General features: G+C 42.5%; 1 protein-coding gene across 1 annotated transcript in view; it reads left to right on the top strand.

The window, feature by feature from the left end:
• Window positions 1–21,549, top strand: part of PPME1 (protein phosphatase methylesterase 1) — a 37,993-nt gene extending 16,444 nt beyond the window's left edge. Inside the window, exons 6-14 of the mRNA XM_084893417.1 lie at window positions 2,259–2,413; window positions 3,879–3,969; window positions 7,830–7,895; window positions 14,934–15,057; window positions 16,140–16,269; window positions 17,151–17,195; window positions 18,368–18,432; window positions 18,935–19,002; window positions 20,342–21,549. Of these exons, the coding sequence (XP_084749543.1) occupies window positions 2,259–2,413; window positions 3,879–3,969; window positions 7,830–7,895; window positions 14,934–15,057; window positions 16,140–16,269; window positions 17,151–17,195; window positions 18,368–18,432; window positions 18,935–19,002; window positions 20,342–20,360 (763 nt within the window). The 3' untranslated portion in view covers window positions 20,361–21,549. The remainder of the gene's footprint in view (window positions 1–2,258; window positions 2,414–3,878; window positions 3,970–7,829; window positions 7,896–14,933; window positions 15,058–16,139; window positions 16,270–17,150; window positions 17,196–18,367; window positions 18,433–18,934; window positions 19,003–20,341) is intronic.
• Window positions 21,550–23,831: the final 2,282 nt, after the last annotated feature.

Here is a 23,831-nt window from a genome sequence, read left to right as displayed (position 1 = left end):
CACATATATATATATATATATATATAGTCTTACCAAATTGTATATATTAATTATGTACCCCTTCTTTGTATACCAATTATACCTCAATAAAGCTTAGAAAGAAAAACATTGGAAATGGGGGTTGGAGTACTGGAGAAGTTGGGCACTGGGAAGAACTGTTTGTGGTGCGGGGTTTTTTATGCCGCAGGACCTTGGTGCTAGGGAAGTGCAAGCTATAGGAGTTTGTAAAGAAAAACCCCTTTTTTTTTTTCTTTTTTTTTGCAATGTCTCTTCTATGTCCTCTACTGACATAGCTTAACATCTTGTCAGCTGGCAAAGGAAAAACATTTTAAGGCCTCAGTCAATTGTGCAGAACATGCAATGAAAGGTGAATTGGGGCTGAGAGACAGTAAAATTGATAACTGGCACAATAAAGTTAGAGAAAATAAATGATTAAAATCATGTAGAACTGATATGGCCAGTAAGTTGGATTCTTGCTGAAATAGATTAAGCAATAAAACACTTATATGATTTCTGAATTCAATAATTCTGTGAAACAAAAATCCCAAAATGGGTATACTTAATGGGTGATTTAGTGGGGTTTTCAAGTAGTACTGTCAGCATGATGTAGAACCTATACTCTACATAAGCTGCAACTCCACTGAAGATAGAAGAGCCGAGATTTGAGCTCAGGTCACTCTGATCTTCCTTTTCTGTATGTCTGTGATATGCTATACTGCTTCTCAGAAAATGAACCTAGTATTAGTATGATAGAATGTCTTCAGAGAGCAACTACCAAAATTATGGTACATCCAATTATAGCCTAGATTTGTAGTTAATCTCTATTTTATTTCTCTGGAATTTCAGGACATGTCTCAAGGCTCTAATCTTGGTGACTGAATAGTTTGCCTAACTTTAATGAGGATACGTTTTTCCTAGTGATAGATGATCAAGGGATTGATTATTACCAACTTTTATCTGTATGAAATATTCCTTTCCTAAGTTTAGATACAATATTAAGTTGGTTTGTTTCAGACCCTATCCACCTTCATGCATGAAGCAGCTATCATAGAACCCTCCAACTTAGTATTTTAAGGAGACTTGAATTTAAATACTCTTCTATAGCATCCTTTTATTTTATTAATTATATCTGTTACTAACTCAAAAAATTTTAGCCTTTAAATTTAACTTCATTATTTTTAATTATAAAATTGGATGGCCTCCTTATCTCCATTCAGATTGTCTGCAGATGCTGCAACTACCATATTGACATTTGTATTTTTGTATGAGGTTTTTAAGATTAATTCCTTTAGAAATAATGACATTTACCTTTGGTATTCTGAATACTGTGGAGACTAAACAAGGTAAAACTGTCTTTTGAACTTGATTGACTCAGCCATTCCCAAAAGAAGACAGTAGAGCCAGTGGTTCCTAGAATCATATCATACTTGTTTTTGCTATAGCAAAGAAGGCCTGTCACAAATAAAAGCCAAAATTCCTACTTTAGTTTTCATTTTCAAAGCTGTAAGGTTTGACTTTGTTAAACAGACCTACTCATAATTAAAGGCTAGGACAGAAGCCAATAAAAATAGGCTCTAAACATCTTTCAAGTTTCTCAGTACATTATACTTACATTTATGTTCATACTTCAAACAACTATATATGACAAATAATAATTAACATTTGTATAGCACTTCACTTTTTTCAAAGTATTTTTAATATTCACTCTCAGTTAATTCTCACCGAAATTCAGAATAGTAAATGCCATCCTTATCTTCATTTATAGAAACTCTGAAAGGTTAAATAACTAATTCAAGTCCATATAGTAAAAAATAGACTTGGGCTGTAATTCATCTTGTGACTCCAAACTTGACTACATTGTAATGCTTAATAAAGTTGTTTTTCTGTTTTATAGATGGGGAAACTGAAGCATAGAGCAGTAAAATGATTTGTCCAGAGTTTCAAGCTTAGGTTTAAACTAAAGATATGTGATTATGTAATTGTACTAAATGTGTGGAACAATAAAAGTGTTATATAAAGGAAAGAAAAAATATTTGGGTTCTTAGTCCTTAAACTGTCATTTATCAGAAGAGCCAGGTATGTGGCTATGTGTACAAACACTGGGGACATGTTGGGAATTTTACATAGTTACGTTTGTGAGATGACTCAAGACCTTTACAGTCCTAGGCCTGTTAGTTACAGACCAAAGGAAGGAGTTAAGAAAGAAAACTGTTTTAGTGTTGTCAGAGAGCATTCCAGCTTTTTTCCTTGTTTTGCAGAGATATTGGCAATGTAGTTGAAGCCATGTATGGGGACCTCCCTCCTCCAATGATGCTGATTGGACATAGCATGGGTGGAGCTATCGCAGTCCACACAGCAGCATCCAACCTGGTGCCAAGCCTCCTGGGTCTGTGCGTGATTGATGTTGTGGAAGGTAAGCTGTCTTGTGCTAACCCATTCAAAATGTTAGAATATAAGAGCCATCCTGGTAGATTATTATCATGTTTTAATTTGTTGGTTTCACTCATCTTGAATTATGTCCCTTTGTCTTTTATATCTTTTATGTTATTTTGTGGCAAAGGCATTCAAAGTGTTTTTTAAATTGGGATATAATGGACATATAACTTTGTATTAGTTTCAGTTGTACAATATAATGACTTGGTATGTGTATAGGGTGGAGCAAAAGTAGGTTTACAGTTCATATGGAAAATTACCGTATATAATAATAAATAATACTATAAGAATAAACTCTGTGTTTCACATCCTTCATGACTATAAACTTTTTTGCCCCACCCTGTATATATTGCAAAATGATTACCATAATATGTCTAATTAATATTCATCACCACACAGTTACAAATTTTTTTTTCTTGTAATGAGAACTTTAAGATTTATTCTCTTTGCAACTTTCAAATATATAATACAATATTATTAAATATAGGCACCATGCTATACATTATATCCCCAGGACTTATTTATTTTGTGACTGGAACTTTGTATTTTTTTATACCCACATGTGCCGTACTGGCATGGCCAAGGGTGAACCTGAGTGGGGGCAGCTGAAAGGCTTAGAAAAGACAGACAAGAGAATGAAAGCTGGGTCTCGGTGGGACGCTGCTCCCTCATGGAGAGACAGCACCACGGACTATAAGCCATGTCTTTATTTTATAGCAGATGCCAGGAGGCAAAGTAAGGGTGTGGTCAAGATGTTTACAACATTCTCATGAGTTTCAATCCTACTCAATACATCCACCTGTACTCTATCAAGCCTATATCACTCAGGCACATGGGGCCACATGTCCAGACCATAGGTTCAAGCTTACAACTACAGCAGTTGGCTATAATTGTGCTGGGAGGGCTCTGTCCGCCAAGCTGGGACTGGCATTTGGCCACGAGAGGACTGTGCCCTCTCATCAGTCCAAGGCTTGAATCTGTCCAAAACACTATAGCTGTGCCTCATACCTACACTCATGCTACCAACACCCCACATTACCTAATCATTCTCCATGACATAAGAAACTCTTCATAAACATCTTTTATGGCTGCATAATATTTTAATTGTATGTATATATCATAATTTTATTTAACATTTAAAAAGAAACTGCCATGTCTTCTATGACCCAGCCTCGAAAGTCACACTATTACATATACAAGCCAGCCCTTGTCATTGTCTGGATACTACAGGAAGGCGTGAATACCAGGAAGCAGAAATCACTGGGAGCCATCTTGGAACCTGGCTATCCCATCAATCTTCTGAATTTTCTTAAAATGCATCTTTTTCCCCCCAAGCATCACTGAATTTTGCTGTCATTAAAAGCAGATGTATGTATTTCCCCAGTAAGTGTAAATGCTTGGAAAATGTTAAGTGCTATGGTTAAAAATTTTTGTTTAACATCTAGGTACAGCCATGGATGCTCTTAATAGCATGCAGAATTTCTTACGTGGTCGTCCTAAAACCTTCAAGTCTCTGGAGAATGCCATTGAATGGAGGTAATCTATAAGTCTATATTTTGTGTATTTTAAATGTTAGGGTTTCCTTTTTCATCAACTAAAGTACCAACGTTTAAAGGAAGAATTCGATGCCTTAGCTCTATTGTAATATCATGGACAAAAACATTTATATAAAGAGCAGAATTTTTTTAAAAAGTTTTAAATGCTTCAGACTTGTCCCTGTTGCATATAATCTATCCTTTTTCTAATATACTGTAGTATCTCCTACAATCTTAGTAATTATATATCACTTGGTGTCTAGCTGTTCCCATTTCTAAGGTGAGAGTTTAGACTAATTGAGACTGTAAGACCTCTTCTACCTCTATTTCTCCAAGGTTCTAGATTCACTTTCTGTGTTCCAGAGAAAATGATGGAGAATCAAAAGATAGGTGTGGATTCCTTTCTCAGTTTTTATTTGGGTTTTAGATAAATAAAAATAATTTTGGTAATGGTTTTCATAAAAATCACTGACAGAATTGTCTATGGCTTTCACTTAAGTAAAGGCTGTTCAATCATTTATTAGTTCAATCAGTTATTTGATTAAATATTTATTAAACACTTGTGCTAAAGGGTGAAGATTCAGAGATAAGTAAATAACTGCCCTCCCAAAAGAGATTAGTCTTCAGATAAAACATCTTCAATATCCCATCTTCCTACCTATTCAAAATTCATATCCGGTATATTCTTTGAACTCTTTCTCTGACTCCTCCAAACCACATAGATCACTGCCTCAGTAAAATTGCTTGACACCTTTAAATCTGCATTATTTTTTACTGTTTACCTCTTATGGCTTCTAGTCCTCCCTCAAGGGACATGCTTATGTTGTTAATTGTCATTTCTGCCTTAATGCCCTTCCTGCATCTTAAGAACAGCAGCTATTCTCTATTTCTTTTGTACTTTCATATAGCATATAGCATATCGCTGGCTCCTCTAACAGACAGAAATACCTATTAATTGAATCAGAGATATCAAGTGAAAATTAAGGACCTGGTAAATATATCTTAAGGGAGTTTACCTAGGACAGAGGGTCTCATGCCAAATATGGCTTGCCAGAATGATGTTTGTGTTTAATGAAGGCACTTCTACCTTTTGTGTTCATGCTACTGCTCTCCCAGTAGCATCAAAGATCTCTCCATCTTGAGCAGTCACAGCACTGAGAATGCAGCTGCTGCCAGCTCAATATGTAGCTTGAGTACTCTGCCTCCTTCCCCAGTAACAACCAGTGAGAAAACTATTCCAAATAACTTTAAATTTATTCATAAATGTTTTTTAAGTACCTAAGATGTGTCAGTACCTGATAATTAAACTTAGTTCTTATATATTTACTTGTTGGGGATACCAACATCAATAAGTAAATACATAAACAATACAATGAAGGAAGCACAGGAGGTACAGAAGATAGGTATCCTGTTCAGCCTGGGAATCATGGCCATACTTCTCTTAAAGGAGATAGAGCAAGCATGTCAAACTCAAAGGCTCACAAGGGCCAGTGAAACAAGATTTAAGTTTATGTAGGCTGCAAAAAACCCCAAAAGCTTCAATTTTCATAGAAACATAGGTTTATTTCGAGAGAGACATGCTGAATACAAAAAGCTGAAATAAATGAGTAATCATTAACATAAAATAATAGAACATTTTAATAAAAATTAATATTTTTTCTTGAACATTAGTCACTGAATAACTGCACAAATTATAAGTGTAATGCAAAGAAACCTATTTTTTTTTTTGTTCTCCAAAAGCAAAATATTTCCTGTTGTGTACACCAAACAAGTCAGTATAAGACTAATGATGTGGCAATCAGCTGCTAAAATATTCGCTGCTAGTATTAGTGGAGAGAAATGGTGTGTCTGTATGTAAAGCAAGTAAGGGAAATGAATGCAACACAATTATAGTAATCTGTCATTAGCAAATATTGTAGTTCATTATTAATAATTATGTATACAGAATATTTGTGTCAAATAATTCTGAGAGATCACCCAAGGTGAGGGCTAAGAAATGATCATTAAAATTGACATGATGGAGGTGACCTTGCACAGGAAATCTCAGAATATAAAGGGGAAATAAAACCTCTCACAAATTTGAGATACTAGTTGAGGAAAGGATGGGAGGTGATATAGTAGAGAAAGCAAATGAGATAACTTTTTTGAGAAGTTTTGTTGTTTATAAGAACAGAGAAATGGGGTAGTATCTAGTAGTAAATGTAGGATTGAAATGTTTTCAAAGGTTGTTTTATAATGTCCACGGAAAAGAATGGTGACATAGGAGAGAGGGTAACAAAGGAAACAAGCTCCTCATAAGCAAGAGGACATGGAACCAGTACCCATGGTTGGCTTTGAATAGGAGCAGAGATATTTCATATATTAAACTGTCATCAAAACAGACTATATGATCATGAATACTGGTGGGTTTGTTTTACTGTAGATTCAGTTAGTGATAGAAAAATGGAGTAGTAGTTTTAATTGTTTCTGTTTATTACTAAAATAATAAATAAGGTCATTGAGTAGGGTGCACTTTAGAATTTTACATGATTTTTTTAAGCTAAAAAATGAGATTTAAAGAAATGTGTTCTGTTGGCCTGCTTGGTTCATGTGGTGTTTTGCTTGGCCCTTACCCAAGCTTAAACCACTCTGGGAAAACTAATCTATTAAGATAGAGTCTAAGCTCCTAAGCCCTTTATCATGACATGCAAAGCCCTGTCACACTCCCTTTTTGCTTGCCCCTACTTTTCCTTGTATTCTGTCCTCTAAAGCAGTGTTTCCCAAACTTTTGACATATGTGTACCCCTTCTATAATTTTCGTAACGCCGAGTACCCCTTGTACTCATGAGAACGTAGAATTAGGCACAGCTAAGCATGGTGCCTAACTCTTCCCGTACACTTTGGGAAACAGTGCTCTAAAGCAGCGGTCGGCATTTCAGACCTCACAGACCACAAGTGGTCTGCAGACCATCGGTTAGTGACCACTGCTCCAAAGGTTTTCTTAAACCAGTGGTTGCCAAACTTTCAGACCTCATGGACCACCAGTGGTCTGCAGACCACTGGTTGGCAATTGCTGCTCTAAATCATCATCCTACTGACTTTTTTACATACTTTAATTCATACAGTATACCCTCTGCCAATAATGCTCTGACCCCCCTCTTTAATCTTTTCTTTACCTTCAGTTTAGGCAGGACATTTGGGGAGCTTTCTCTAACCTCATTGAAAGTAAAAGTGACTCCTTTGAACTTTGTAACTTATTATATTAAAACTAGAGGCCTGATGCATGAAGATTCATGCAAGAATGGGCCTTATGTACCCTGCTGACACCACCTTTGCTCTGGCCAGGGCCGCCTTTCTGCCATCCCACCTTCCCACGCTGTCCAGAGGACTAGCGCGGCTGAGTGCTGCAGAACAACTTCGTCTGGCAACGACACAAGGGTCCTGTCCTGTCCCCGGCCACTCGGCACCTGTGTATGCAAATTAGCCCACCATCTTTGTTGGGTTACTTTGCATACTCACTCCTGATTGGCTGGTGGATGTCATGAAGATATGGTCAATTAGCATCTTATTCTTTTATTAGTGTAGATTATCAGTTTGTGTTTTCCTCCTCCCCAATGAATTATATGCTTCTTCAGTATGGATCTGCCACAAGTATCCTCGTGGTAAATATTTGCACAACTGAAATGACTTCGGTGTCTCTACTTAATTTTAATACTCAGTTTATAGACATAATTACTAATGGGGAAGTAGTGGTAACCTCCATACAGTGGTAACTATAACTTTTTAGAAGGTCCTACAGAATCTGTAGAATTATTCATTTGACCCTGGTGACATAAAGTAGATACTTAATAACCTCTCTCCCTCCTTATTGTTCTCTTCTAGTGTGAAGAGTGGCCAGATTAGAAATCTGGAGTCCGCCCGTGTCTCTATGGTTGGCCAAGTCAAAGAGTAAGTTCTATTTTTCCCTGTTGTGCTAGTTAGAGGATGAAAGATGGTGATAAAATTACAATTTGCTCATTTTCTCATACACTTATCCTGTCATCTTTGTGAATGCCTTAATTATTTTTTTTAATTTTTTAATTTTTATTTATTTATTTATTTATTTACAGAGAGGAAGGGAGAGAGATAGAGAGCCAGAAATGTAGATGAGAGAGAAACATCGCCCAGCTGCCTCCTGCACGCCCCCTACTAGGGATGTGCCCACAACCAACGTACATGCCCTTGACCGGAATCGAACCCGGGACCTTTCAGTCTGCAGACTCTACCGCTGAGCCAGACCGGTTTCGGCTGCCTTCATTATTTTTTTTATTTATTTATTTTCTTTTAAATCAATCTTTATTGTTCATATTATTACAAAGGTTCCTCATTTCTTCCCCCCTCCACCAGGTTCCCACCCCACCCTCTGCCCCCTCCCCATCCCCCATTGTCCTCATCCATAGGTGCACAGTTTATGTTCAGTCTCTTCCTCCCTCCCTTTCCCCGATAGTAAATCCCTTTTCAGATAGTAAATCTGTTACTTAGCATTTTCTCATATCAATAATACCTCCACATGCCCAATGATACACTTCACACAAAAGACATTTTCAAATAGGTCAACCAGCCTCATCCAGGCCCCACCCAAGGCACTCACAGATCAACACCCCAGCGCTATACTAACTCAACACATCCAGATCTAAGCCTTCATCACTTGATTCAGCAGACCCTCAAGTTCCCGCAAAAGTTTCCAGCCATGTCTGAGAGGCAGCCGTGGGCAGGTACAGGCGAGGAGCGAGCTGTTTCGGGCCTGGCTGCTCCGGGCCTGGCCTCTGTTGCTCTGGTTCGTTCCACAACCAGCTGCTCCGGGTCTTGTCACTGCCGCTCCCGACCTAGTTGCTCTGGACTTGGCTGTTGCTGCTACAGGCCTGGCCGCACCCGACCCGGCTGCTCTGGGACCGGTTGCTCCGGTCCCGGCCGCTCCGGGCCTGGCCGCTTCCAGCCTGTCAGCCGCTGCTCCGGGCCTGGCCGCACCAGACCCGGCTGCTCCGGGCCTGGCCGCTCCCAGCCTGGCAGCTGCTGCTCCGGGCCTGGCCGCTCCTAGCCTGGCAGCCACTGCTCCGGGCCTGGCCGCACCCAACCCGGCTGCTCCGGGCCTGGCCGCTCCCAGCCCGGCAGCTGCTGCTCCGGGCCTGGCCGCTCCCAGCCTGGCAGCCACTGCTCCGGGCCTGGCCGCACCAGACCCGGCTGCTCCGGGCCTGGCCGCTCCCAGCCTGGCAGCTGCTGCTCCGGGCCTGGCCGCTCCCAGCCTGGCAGCCGCTGCTCCGGGCCTGGCCGCACCAGACCCGGCTGCTCCGGGCCTGGCCGCTCCCAGCCTGGCAGCCGCTGCTCCGGGCCTGGCCGCACCAGACCCGGCTGCTCCGGGCCTGGCCGCTCCCAGCCTGGTAGCCGCTTCTCCAGGCCTGGCCACTCCCAGCCTGGCAGCCACTGCTCCGGGCCTGGCAGCCGCTGCTCCGGGCCTGGCCGCTCCCAGCCTGTCAGCCGCTGCTCCGGGCCTGGCCGCACCAGACCCGGCTGCTCCGGGCCTGGCCGCTCCCAGCCTGGCAGCTGCTACTCTGGGCCTGGCCGCTCCCAGCCTGGCAGCCGCTGCTCCTGGCCTGGCCACACCAGACCCGGCTGCTCCGGGCCTGGCCGCTCCCAGCCTGGCAGCCGCTGCTCCTGGCCTGGCCGCACCAGACCCGGCTGCTCCGGGCCTGGCCACTCCCAGCCTGGCAGTCGCTGCTCCGGGCCTGGCCGCACCAGACCCGGCTGCTCCGGGCCTGGCCGCTCCCAGCCTGGCAGCTGTTGCTCTGGGCCTGGCCGCTCCCAGCCTGGCAGCCGCTGCTCCGGGCCTGGCCACACCAGACCCGGCTGCTCCGGGCCTGGCTGCTTCCAGCCTGGCAGCTGCTGCTCCGGGCCTGGCCGCTCCTAGCCTGGAAGCCGCTGCTCCAGGCCTGGCCACACCAGACCCGGCTGCTCCGGGCCTGGCCGCTCCCAGCCTGGCAGCCGCTGCTCCGGGCCTGGCCACACCCAACCCGGCTGCTCCGAGCCTGGCCGCTCCCAGCCTGGATGCTCCGTGCTTGGCTACTGCTGTTCTGGGCCTGGCTGCTCCCAACCCGGCTGCTCTGGGCCCGGCTTCTCCGGGCCCAGCCACTCCGTGTCTGGGTGTTCCTGGACTGGCCACCCTGGGCTTGGCCGCCTCTGCCTCAGGCCTGGCTGCCACTGCCCCAGGTCTGGCTGCTCCAGTGCTGGCCGTTGATGCTCTTGTTCTGGCTGCTGCTGCTCTGGGGCCTGGCCACTGCTGCTCCGGGCCCAGCTGCCACTGCCTTGTGCCTGGCCACTCTAGGCCTGGTTGCCGCTGTTCCAACATTCTGTCCCTTTTTTCTCTTTTTTTTTCTTCTTTTTTTTTAAAAAAAAAACAAAACACATTTATGTTGCAATGTTGGCTGGTGCATTGAGTTCTGACTTAGTCTTTGATTTTTCAAGCTCTTCTTTGAATTCTTTCTTAAGTAATTTTACTATCATTTGCTCTCACTTGATTTCTTCACATTGAGAACTTCTTTGGTTTCTTCCTCCTTGTCCTGGGAGCTCAGCAGGTTGGCCTGTGGCACCCCTTTGTTCTCCATGGGCTCCCGAGCTGCTCCAGCCTGTTGCCGGGGTCGGCGCCGCCCAGGAAGCAGCCCCCGTCCTTGGCTCCGTTGCCCGCGCTCAGCAGTCGAAGGCTCAGGGGCACCCCCCCCCCTGGGGGCCCCGTCGCCCGGCTCCTTGCTGGCGCCCAGCTGGCCGGTGTCCGGCAGGGGCTCCTGCTCCTCGTCGCGTTCCTCCAGTCTGGAGCTTTCTTTCTCCCTCCCACTAGGGGAGTCCAGGATCAGAGTCAACAGACTGTCCTCTGCGCACAGTGTGCGCGACTCCGGGGGCTCGGCCTTTCGCCGCGCTCCCAGGACTCCACCTCACAGCTCCGTCTCCCCCTGCCCGAGCCTGGGTCCCCAGGGACTGGCCCAGACCTGGAGTTCGGGGCGGTCCGCACTGAGGCTCAGAGCTGCCGCCGGAGGCTTTGTTTCTTCCGGCTAGGGTAATCCAGCATCAGAGTCAACATTCAGTCCTCTGCGCGCCATGTGCGCGCGACTCCAGGGGCCCCGCATTTCGCCGTCCCCCGGGATTGTCTCCCCCTGCCGGAGCCTGGGTCCCCAGGGTCTGGCCCATATCTTGGGGCTCAGCGCTGCCGGTTCGGGGGTTCAGCCCAGGCTGGGGGTTCTATTTCCTTCCTGCTAGGGAACGCCAGGCAGCACCCAGCCCTCTCCTCCTCTCCGGCTGCGACCTCTCCGCATTCGCGTGCGTGCGAGCGCACCGCATGTCTCCGTACCTTAGGCTTTTTTTCAGCTCCTCTGATTTTCCTTCTGGTTTTCTCCCTCCTTCCTATTGTAGAGTTTTCAGTCAGTCGACTACCTGTAGCTCTGGGCAATGTCCACTCTACATTTTAGTTGTATTCCCTTGAAATTGTTGTGAGCTGCTGCGGCTAGGTGTATATCCGAGCAGCCATCTTCAATAATTCCCCTGCCTTTATTATTTTTGATAATTTTTACAAGTGAGCTCAGTTGGGCCAATTGCATAGATTTTCTTTTCTTTTTTCTTTCTCTTTTTTGTGGAAATCCCAAGACCAATTAGTGTCTTCAGTATAGTATTGGGTTACCTGATTAGCACAACTCTAGGCATCAAAGGTGAAGAATCCCAGAGAATGGACATTGAAAATTAAGTGGCCAGTTGTTTAGAGCATCATCCCAATATGCCAAGGTTGGGAATTCGATCCCCAATCAGGGAATATATAAGAATCAACAAGTGAAGGCACAAATCTATGTTTCTCTGTCTCTCTCAGGTAAAAAATAAATAAGAAATTATATGTCCCCTTAAGTACAGGCAGTATGGTTTTAATCTGATAACAGTTTCCTTCTAAACCCATAATGGTTGTGAGGAAATTGTAGCATAAAAGCTTTAGCATAACCTGTGTGAAAGCCAGATTCTAATGGAGAACTAAGATTATTTAGCCCCATTGATTTTCTTGGATAGGGTTACATGAGTCCTTGATATTGCCATGTAGGCACAAAAGAAACTTCAGGTGAATTGAGAAAATGTTGCCCAATGGAACAGACAGGGAACATAAGAGTTGATGATAATGATCATGGCATTGAATGTGTGCTATTTGCCAAGCACTGTAAAAGGTATTTTATATACACTATCTCATTTTTTAAAACCATGTAATATTGAAAATTCTTAGACATATAAAAGTAAAATAATACATTGAAACACAGTGTACCCATTGCTCATTTTTAAGTTACTAACTTGTGGCCAGTCTTGTTTTATCTGTTCCCCTATTTCCCCTAAGCACAAAATATTGTGAAACAAATTCTAGACAAACACAATTTTCTCTGTATGATTTCAGTATGCTCTCTATAGGTTCCACCTCTATCTCTCTCATTTTTTTTCCTTGCAATTTATATGTTGAGGAAACCTGATTGTTTGCTCTGTAGAATGTCCCACAATCTGGATTTGCTGGTTGATTCCTCAAGGTGTAATTTAACATGTTCCCTTGTTCCCTGTATTGTCTTTAAATTGTTAGTGAGATCCAGAGATTTGATCAAATTCAGTTTGATTTGTTATTGTTTTCTTATTTATTTTTAAGAATAGTTAATATTGCCAAAACCAGTTTGGCTCAGTGGAGCATTGGTCTGCGGACTAAAAGGTCCCAGGTTTGATTCTGGTCAAGGGCATGTACATTGATTGCGGGCACATCCCCTGGAAGGGGTGTGCAGCAGGCAGATGGTCAATGTTTCTCTCTCATCGATGTTTCTAGCTCTCTATCCCTCTCCCTTCCTCTCTGTAAAAAATCAGTAAAATATATTAAAAAAAGAAAATAGTTAATATTGTTTAATGCCATGAGAAAGCAATAATGTCTGCTTGTTTCTTTTTTGAATGTTAGCAGCCATAGATGATCATTATCTGGATTCATTAATTCATTTGCTTTGTCTTATTTAATTCTTAGAACACCTCTTTAAGATAAGTATTGTTTTATAGGTGAGGACATAGAAGTCCAGAAAAGTATAGTGATTTTCCCAGGATCACATAGCTAGTGAATCACAGCTCAGATTCAAACTCTGTATTTTACTCTAAGGCCTATATTATGGATTTTATGACTAAAAGTATAATTTGAGTAGTAATATCTGGCAGAAACATAGCAGAAGCATTGAGTAATCTGTGAAACTGTCCACTTTTCAGTGCCTAAATATTTTGAAATCTGACTTGTCTAAGCAGTGGTAAAGCATTTTGTAAGGAAGTTACATAGCTGGTATGCAGGTAATTAAATGATTTTTAAATTTTATTATTTGTAAGCTTAAGTAATGTTTTCTCTTAATTTGTAAATCTGGGTATGTAAGAGTATATATGTTTTAATTGTCACATAGATATTAGCTGTAACGTTTCTGCTCTCTTCACCGAGGTGAAATTCTCTTGAATCTCCCAGTTCATAGCTATGGAAATCCAAAGCACTTGTTTTTTTGTTATGGTCCTTTGACCTAGATGTGAAACTTGATACTTCAAGTTCAATAGAAACTCCCACCTAACAAAACATTTGTGAACATAGCCTTTATTGAAGGTTGGGTAGAGGAGAAAGACAAGTTACCATTCTTAAAAATCCACCACCAAAGTTCACTGACCTTCAGTTTATCCCACTCTTTTTTTTTGCTTATTTTCTCTCCTCCCTTCTCTTTCTTTTTCAAACAAATTCTTGTGTACCATGCATAGCAGACCTTGGCACTAGCTGCTATCCAGACCCTTGGGATTTAAAAAAAATAAATTTTAAAAATATTTTTTATTGATTTCAGAGAGGAAGGGAGAGGGAAAGAAATAGAAACATCAATAATGAGAGAGAATCATTGATCAGTTGCCCCCTGCATGCCCTACATGGATTAAGCCCATAACCTGGGCATGTGCCCTGACCAGGAATTGATCCGTGACCGCCTGGTTCATAAGTCGACATTTAACCACTGAGTCAAGCTGGCTGGGCAAGACCCTTTGGATTTTTACCTCTGACATTTATCAATATATTTTTTCCAATAACTTATCGCTGAAAGTAACTATGGTACCAGCTGTTCATAAAATAATATTTTTAACCTAATTGCATAATAAAGAGAATGTTTTTAGAGGAAACACAACAATAATTAGTTGGACCAGATGTTCTAATTTGCAAGGTTCAGCTGTCATGATTATTGTAATTGCCAGTTTCTATAAGCTGATTAAAAAGTGGGAGCTTTTTACCAATTTGGTTGAGCCTCGTTCTATAAGCAGTATATAATAGAAAAGCATTATGCCTTAGAATTAATTGGGCCTGCATTTGCCTGCCAGCTTCATCTACTCATAAGCTAGGTGATCCTGGACTATTTTTTAACTCTTCAGACTTATTTCTTAGGATTGTTAAGTGGATTTACATAAGATAATGCCAATAAAACACGTTATCATGCCTCCAAGTGATTACTCCCTTCTGTGGGTCAATTTTGATACCAGAACTGAAATCCATCTCTTAGAGTCTAGTTTTATGTTGGTCATTACCTTCCACAGTTACAGTCTACTTTTGTACATTTTAAATATTTTTTCTCATCCTTCCAGAAACATTGTTAAGTTTTATCATCCTTCTATATAATAAAAGGTTAATATGCAAATTGTCCCCTTTGGAGTTCAACCAACTGGGGGTGGTTGCTATGACATGTGCTGACCACCAGGGGGTGGAGCGGCAGTCGGGGGAAGAAAGGCCTGGATTGGCCCTGATTGCTGGCCAGGCCTAGGGACCCTACCTATGCACAAATTTTGTGCACTGGGCCTCTAGTTTGATTATAAAAGACCATCAGTATCACTATTTCTGAGATAATTTGTGTATACAAGAGAGGTTTCTGATAGAACTTTTTTTAAAAAAACAAACAAACTTAGGTGTGAAGGAATTACAAGTCCAGAAGGCTCAAAATCTGTAGTGGAAGGAATCATAGAGGAAGATGAAGATGATGAAGAAGGAAGTGAATCAGTAAATAAGAGGAAGAAGGAAGATGACATGGAGGTGAGTAACAGCCTGCATTCTTGGAAGGATGGTGTAGGGAATGGTTCAGAGAGTATTTTGATTACTGTAGCTTTGTAATGTTTTAAAATCAGAGACTCTGATTTTTTTCTTTTTCAAAATTGTTTTGATGTTTTTAAAAATTGTTTTGACTGTTCAGGATCCCTTGAAATTCCCTATTAATTTTAGTGTAAAATTATCTATTTTTGGAAAAACTCCATTGGGATTTTGATAGGGATTGCATTGAATCTGTAGATTGCTGTGGATAATATGGACATATTAACCACCCAATGACCTTTAATATATTGCTGTCTCATGTTCACTTCTAGATTTTCATCTTGTGGTTGATGCAGTATCCCAATTATTTACTTCAGTTACAATATTTCAAATTTTTAATGATTCAGAAAAGTATAGAGAATTATTTGCTCAGTTTGCATTTGATGGGTGCATACTCCATGCCCTTCCATCTGCTTTATATTGAGATATAACAGATATTGACATTTTGTTATATTTGTGTCAGATTTCTTTTTTTAAATTACTATTACAGGAACATTATGTCATTATCATAAATCAAAATGTAAGAAAAATGCTCTACTAACAAATCAACATATTTTCAATTTTCCTTTCCAGTTTTTCCCCAAAGTATACCACATTTTCCCAGTGGTAATCCTAGTGTAGATGACATGCTGTATTCTGCTTTTTTCACTTAATACTATATTATAAGCATTTTTTTTCATACTGCAACATGGTTTTTGTAATTATCCTTTTGATGGTGTGTTCTTATTGCCAAATATAGAGCAACTCAGTCTTGGATCTACCATTTACTAGCTTTATATTCTTAAGAAAATATCCCAAGTTCACAGAATTAATAGAAGTAGAAGTAAACTTCTAATTATCTAAACACGGAAATAACAATATATCACAAAGCTGTTACAAGAATTAAATGTTTATTAAAATGTCTGAGACATAGTAGGTCCTTAATAAATGCTAGTTTCCTTCCCTTTCCTTTTTCCAGGGACCTAGTTTTTATCCTGTTCCTCCAGGGATTGCCCTCAGAGACTCAAAACTTTCTCTTATTCCTCCAGACCAAAAAAGACCATCCATACACTTGGAGGATTGAGCTGGCAAAAACTGAAAAATACTGGGATGGCTGGTTCCGAGGCTTATCCAATCTCTTTCTTAGTTGTCCTATTCCTAAATTGCTGCTCTTGGCTGGTAAGTGTATGTGCATGTATTAGTCAGTTTGGGCTGCCATAACAAAATAACCATAGACTGGGTGGCTTAAACAACAAGTTTATTTTCTTAGTATGGAGGCTGAAAGTCTGAGCTCAGGATACCAACATGGTTGATTTCTGGTGACCACTTTCTTACTGGTTTTCAGACAACTACCTTCTCACTGTTTCTTTACATAGCGGAGAGAAAGCAAGAGCAATTTATTCTTATAAGGATACAATTCTTATCATATGATGGAGGCCCCACCCTTATGACCCCATTTAACTCATTTACTTCTTCATTTAATCATAATTACTTCCATATTGCTAAATATAGTCACATTACAGATTAGGACTTCAACTTATAGATTTTGGGGGGGACACAATTCAATTCATAGCAGTGTAGATATATGGTCATCTGCATCTGTTCTTGTTATATGTAAATACTCACCAAATGGGTAGTGACTTCTAAGGTGAAATACCATCCTCACTCATTTGTGCCCTTTTTCTTCCCCACACCAGATCCCTAAACCTAATGAAGCATAAGCATCCACCGGGGATGGCCTGATTCTGGCCTGGCCTCTGTACCTGGTCAAGCCCAAGTCCTTCTCCTAGAGTGGTGTAAGGATATTCTGAGTATAATGGAACTTTTAAAAAGTAAAACCCTCTTTTCAGAATCCAGTTTAAATGAGCAAATTGATTACCTGGGAAGCTTCATATGGTGAGAATATACCCTTAGGGAGTTAGGATTGTCATTAACATGAATTGAGAATGTCATCATGTTTACAACTTTGTAACAATGTTTACATCATACTTGAACAGTAAAACCAACTTCACACGGCCTTTTCTAGTAAGCTACTTAAGGATTTTCTTATTTTATTCTAGGTGTTGATAGATTGGATAAAGATCTGACTATTGGCCAAATGCAAGGTAAGACATCAAGAAATGATATCCCCCCTGAAACCAGTTTGGCTCAGTTATAAAACATAACAATAACAAAAATATTGATAACTATTCAGAATATCTCCTTTTACAATATTAATATACCTACTAGAGGCCCGGTGCATGAAAATTCATGCACTCAGGGGTTCCCTCAACCTGGCCTGTGCCCTCTTGTAGCTTGAGACAAATCGGGGGATGTCCACCTGCCAGCTTAGGCCCACTCCCAGGGGGATTAGGCCTAAGATGGCAACCAGACATCCCTCTAGCAGCCTGGAAGCGGGGCTAAGCTGTCAGTCGGACATCCTTAGTCCTGCTGAAGAGGCAAGAGAGGTTCCCGCCACCGCCGCTGCACTCACAGCTGCTAAGCAAAGCTCCTGCTGTGGAAGCACACTGATCATCAGGGGCAGCTCCTGTGTTGTCTGCCCCCTGGTGGTCAGTGTGCATCTTGCTTTATCAGTCATCTCTGTTTACTCATAATAACGATCACATTATTTGTGAGCTTACAGTGTTCCACAAAACAGTGTGAGGAAGTCCTTATTTGTACAGTGTTTGGCATATAGTTAAGCACTCAAATGGTAACTTACTGTCATAATAAATTTCAAAATCCTAGCATAGCTTGCAAAATCCATAATGTTACGTTCCTTGCTTTTCTACCTTCATTATAACTCTCAGAAGCACCATGTCAAATTTTTTATTTCTAGGAATAAATACTATTTCATCCTCCTTTCCTCTGGGTAGGCTTTTTCTGCATAGGAAGCCTCCCTGAATCCCTATTTGATTACAAAGCCTCCTTTCTTATACTCTTCCAGTTCCATGTGTGCACTTTAATCATAGGAATTGCCTGTTGCATTAAAATGTTGGTTCTTGTGATTTGCTCCCCCACTAGACTATAATAAATCTCCTGAAAAGAGGAGATTTATTATAGTCTGGCCTGAAGCAGATACATGTACATTAAATAGTTGCAGAAGGAAAAAATGAAAGGAAAATGATTTGTCCAAGATTATAAGTATTACCATCCTCCTCAAAGGCTTGGTAACTGAGTTTTGGGGAGAGAGGGAGGGAGAGGTCCTGGGCTTCTGAAATGTCCCGTGAGTCTGCACAGGTGGTAAGGAGAGAGCCATTTTAGTCCCTGAGGTTGCCTGGATTTTTTTCCTCTCCAGGGAAATTCCAGATGCAGGTCCTACCTCAGTGTGGCCACGCAGTCCATGAGGATGCCCCAGACAAGGTGAGCCCAATGCTTGATGACTGAGAGTTGTGAGGACCTCTGTGAGAATAACCTTGGGTCTCACAGAAAAGAGAATATACCTCTAAATCAGTCTGTGTTCCTGCAACTGCTGCTGTGGTGCAACTCCACCAGCTCCCAAACCTCTCCCTGGCAGCTGCCTATGGTCTTGGCTTTCTGGGAGTAGGCTGAGAAGCTATGGGCACCCTGCTATTTTATCCTGGGATCCTATAGTGAAGATCTTAAGCTCCATTTCTCCATTACCTCTAAAAGCCAGGTGGAAAAAGGGATAATTGGTGTAGAAACTGCTCCCTAAATTATACTAATAGTTAGGAATGAGTCTCCTAGCCGTAGCAGTACCCAGGTGGTTGTGACCTCAAGCTCCCAATACCTATAGGACCCATGAGTTCACTATTGGGTCTGACCTTCCAGCAGAAGCCCACAGGACTCTAAGGCTGAGGCCCATTGCTAACCTTCACATGGCTAGGAATATCTCTCATTCTAGGTAGCTGAAGCTGTTGCCACTTTCCTGATCCGGAACAGGTTTGCAGAGCCCATTGGTGGATTCCAGTGGTAAGCATTACAAAGGTTTAACCAGTTAACTGCCACACGTCTGAAAAGTAAACCATCCCCATTTCTTCCTTATGTGCTGGGATATTTACTAATTTAAGTTACCATACCTTTCTTTACAAACCCAGAGATGTCACTAACAAGTCTAATTTTAAAATTGGGCCTCCAGAGTTGATAGGCGAAGTTTCGGTTATAGACATGCATGGCATGTGGGGAAAGTCCGCCACTTGTGTCTATAGACGCTTATGGTGTACATAGGATTAAGGAGCCCAACGTGTTGGCCAACTCCAACAAAAACATACTTGCAAAGTTGAAACTATCTCTTCCTTAACACTGGTTCAGTCAGCATGCCTTCCTCAACACAAAGCCCAACATGTGTGTTTCTACAATGCTATCGTTTGTTTGTCTCTGGTCGTGGGTTGTTGCTGAGCTGAGATTAAATTGTCCCTCACCACCCCACACCCCACCCGATGTGCACTTGTTATTGAGGTGGTCCTTCTTCAAGGAGCCTGGGATGGGCATCAGTCCTTTTCCAGACTCTAGATCTGCTGAGGAAGGCTGGGCAGGCCGTGGAGGCTGAATAGAGACCCAGAATAGGGTATTCAACCTCAGCACTATTGATACTTGGGGCAGGTAATCCTTTGTGTTGGGGGATTACAGGATGTTTAAAACATCCCTGGCCTTTATGCACTAGAAGCCAGTAGCACCCACACACACTTAAAATTGTGACAAGCAAAAATGTCTCTAGATTTTACCAATTGTCCCAAGGAAGGCAAAATCACTCCCAGATAAGAATCATTGGTCTAGAGGGAAAAGGATGCCTCTTATCCTAGGATGTTCTTCATCTGATTCGGGAGACACAGTTGGTCTCTTTGTTGAGGAGGAAGAGAAGCATGGTGACCCATAACACACGGTCTTGGCCACACCTCAAGAAGCTCCTAGTCTGTGTTACAGAAGGTCCTGTTACCTCACAGAGCCCACAGCCTGATGAGCGTCCAGGGGAACCCATTCCCCACCCTCAGGAAGTTTGAAGAAGAAATGCAGGGCAGGCGTTAGAAATGACGACAGAAGCCTGGCACAGTGAGCCACATATGAGTGACTCCCTTATGCCCATTGATGAACTCCAGGAATCAAAAGTAAAGACTGAATTTCTCTTAATTAAGCAATGTTTGGGGCCCTGGACCATTTGGAGCTTTGGTCAATTCAGCAGACCCTGTGTACAGCCCTGAATGGTGCGGTGGGAGGTGGGACAGATCTGCAAGGCCCTTGCTGGTCATTAGGAAGGGCATCCTGGAGGAGGCAGGGTGACATTTGTTTTCCCTTCTCTTTCTACTCTTCACAGTGTGTTTCCTGGCTGTTAGTGACCTGCTATCTGACCCTCCCTTAACATTGAGCTCTGTTGTAAATACATCGCACCAGAGGCCACTGTGATGCCGCTGTCTCCTCCTCACCATCCTGCCCGACCATGTGACACCGGCTTCCTCTAGATGGGCATCTCCAGATATGCAGACCCTTTTGTGTATTTGTGTCAAAAGCATTGTTTTTCAGGGCTTGGACCAACATGAGCCTCCCTAGTCAAAGGTTCCCAGATCATACCCCTTCCTGTTCAGGGTTTTCCTGTTCTCTCTGCCTTACCTAGGGTAAAGCCTTTATCAGAACTGCCAGCTGGGGCCCTATTTCTGGCATTAGGCAATGCACCTGGGTTCAGATGTCTCCCCAGGCTCAGAGACCTCTATTCCTTGATATTGTTCTTGGCATAGTTCTGCCCTATTTCAGGGTTTGGGCTATGCATAGAGTGGTCCTTATTTTTTCCTTCCAAATAAAACACCAGTTGGGTACCTTTTTATCCCAGTCTTACTCTTCCAGGCTTGGAAGACTCATAGAGTCCAGGATCCAATTCTTAGGTATAAGGAGGTGTAGTGGATAGCATCACAAGAAACCATCCTGAAAATCAGGTCCAGTCAGTCCAAGCACATGGCCTCCTCTCTGGGGAGAGCCCACTGTCCCACTCCCACACGTCTGGACACCTGTCCTGGGCTAAGGCCAGGCTGCTCCAGGGACCTCTTGAGCCCTCACCTGTCACAGAGCAACCCAGGTTAAGTACAGCCCATGCACAAAGCCACAGAGCTAAAGCCTGTGCAATTGTTTTTAAGGGTCAAATTTAACCATTTTCATAAGTGGTTCCTGGAGGTGTGCAGAGTGCCCGCTTGCTTCTTCTAGACCCACACAGCTTATCTTCAGCATTTGTGGTTCCCATGTCACTCTTCATAGATTTAGCCCAGCATCCTCAATCTTTGCCTCTTCCAGTTGCCTCATTACAGCACTGCGGCCTCCCCCTGCTGCCCCAGCATACCTTTTCCAGGGCAGGGCGGGGCAGTCTCCTGCAGCCCATTTTTTCTGTGACTGTCGTAGGTGATGCCTAGCCCCTCCACCTTTTCACCCAACAATTTCCTATCCCTTATCCTGCTGCACGGTCTGGAGTCTGGGACCTACTTTGTTTCTTTATTATTTATGATCTTGTTAAAATAAATATCTCCCAGCCTTTATTGATATAGTCTCTCCATGAAGTTGTCCTTATTTCTGCTAATACGCAGAGGGGAGAGGGAGGCACGGGGAGGGAACAATTCATTGTATTTAGTTACCATAGAGCTCCAGAAGTCCCTTTCCTGTAGCCCATCAGCATGATATGCTCTGCCTATTCCTCAGGTCTAGGATGCCCAGTGGAATGGACAGGGTCAGCCTCCACAGCAGCCAGGGAAACCTGGATTCCAGTCCCATCTCTTCAAATTACGTGCTGTGTTAACTTGCTGTTCTGGAACAGGACAGTCTACACTGTTCACTTACGGCTTCATATCTGCCAACATCCAGACTTTGTCCACAATCCAGATCATCTCCTGCGCTCTAGACACTTGGGTCCATCCACCTCCTCATTTCTCTCCCAAAGGACCAAAGGCCACTCATGTTGACCATTCCTGAAACTGAATTCACCTTCCCCTAAAATTAACTTGTTATTCCTCCTGTGTTTCCTAGCTCAGTAAATAGTAGGTACCACCATCTCTCTAATGTCCAAACCAGCCAGCTCGAGCTCCCTAGATAGCTCTCTTACACCCATATCCAGTCTGCTACCAAACTTGAGACCCATGGCTCCTGCCCTAGCTGAGGCCTCATCTCTCAGATCACTTCAGTACCTTTGCTGATTCCCTGCCACAGCCCCTCCCTTGATCGTCCTCTATACACTGTTGGAGTCCTAGAAAGCTTTGGGGCCAGGCTGCCTAAAATAGAACCTCAACTGAAAGGTGGAGATGAGTAGTAGGGTAGGACCATATAAGTTAATATAGGTTAGCTGGCACAGGGGAGGCATTCAATAAATAGTTCCTGTCATGTCACTCCAGATTACACTTTAAAACCTTTATTACTCAAAGTGTTCTGTGGGCTAGTACCATGTTTCCCCGAAAATAAGACATCCTCCGAAAATGAGACCTACTTACAGGTTTCCTTCTGAATGAAATATAAGGCATTCCCCGAAAATAAGCCTCCCCCCCTAGCCTAAACATGAGAGATTTGGTCCACTGATTCTGAAAGAAATGGAGTCTCAAGAAATTCACCAGGAAATTCAGGAATTGGATTGTTATGATGATGTTCCAGAAGATGATGACATGATTGTCATTGAATAAATGAGTAAATTCTTGATACTGTAGGATTCACAGTTTGTCTGGTTTGTGTTGACAACTACCGTACTACCGTACCGTATATAGGTAATAAATTTCCTTTATTTTCATTTAACAATAAATGTGTACCGTATTCTTCTTCATGGAAAAATAAAACATCCCCTGAAAATAAGACGTAGCGCTTCTTTGGGAGCAAAAATTAATATAAGACCCTGTCTTATTTTCGGGGAAACAGGGTAGTATCAGAATCATGTGGAAGCTTGTTAAAGATTTTGTCCCTACCCCACACCTATTAAGAATTGATCTGTATTTTATCAAGCACATTAATTCTGAGAAGTTCGGGGTTAGATGTCCCCTAAATATTTCAGGGTAATGCATGAACTCCCCAGCAGAGAGAAAAAGTGCTTGTGTGTGATCTCTTTTCTCCCTCCAATCCCTTGTGGGTGTGGGTGAGGTCTCTTTGTGGGGCCCTGTGCCCACAGGGGGGCAGCATGATCACATGCTTGATTCTCGCAGACACAGCCACTTTTGTTCATCAGGCTAGTCAAATTAGTCAGCAAATTTTGGTGATCTAATTTACTTTACACACATCTCATTTAATTCTCACAGCAACCCTTTGAGGTAAGTAGGTGATGTTCCTTTTACAGGTAGACAGGTCCGAATTTATATAGCTCAGAAGTGACAGTGCCAGAATTCAAACCTAGGTGGTTTCCCCTTCATGCTGCCTCCTAGACAATACATGGGACACTGGGCAGAGGTCATTTTGGTCCAGATACTGGACTTAAGAGAAAAAGGATGATGACCAGGGAAATAAGTCTTCTTCAAATTTGATGGATGGAAACTGAGAATGAATGAAATGTTTATCCAATGTTAGGTACTGTGCTAGGCATCTCCTTTATAAGTTGTATCCTCATGACATATGGGCATTATCTCTGATTTAAAGGCATGGAAATTGAGGCCCAGAGATCTGAAATGACTTGCCCACAGCCACAGCTAGGACGTGGCAGCATCTTTGTCTACAGAGTATTTCACTACACCCCAGTAGAGAAGGAAACATTCAAAACAACATATATTTAATGAGCACTTATTATGTACTGTCTATAACAACATCCTTGAGCCTACAGATTAGCACTATGAACTCAGGGAATAAAGGAGACCGCCCCC

This window comes from Pipistrellus hanaki, assembly GCF_964339955.1.
Source record: "Pipistrellus hanaki genome assembly, chromosome: 9".
NCBI lineage: Eukaryota > Metazoa > Chordata > Mammalia > Chiroptera > Vespertilionidae > Pipistrellus > Pipistrellus hanaki.
The sequence above is the reverse complement of the archived record's forward strand: the minus strand, read 5'-3'. Positions and strand labels throughout refer to the sequence as shown.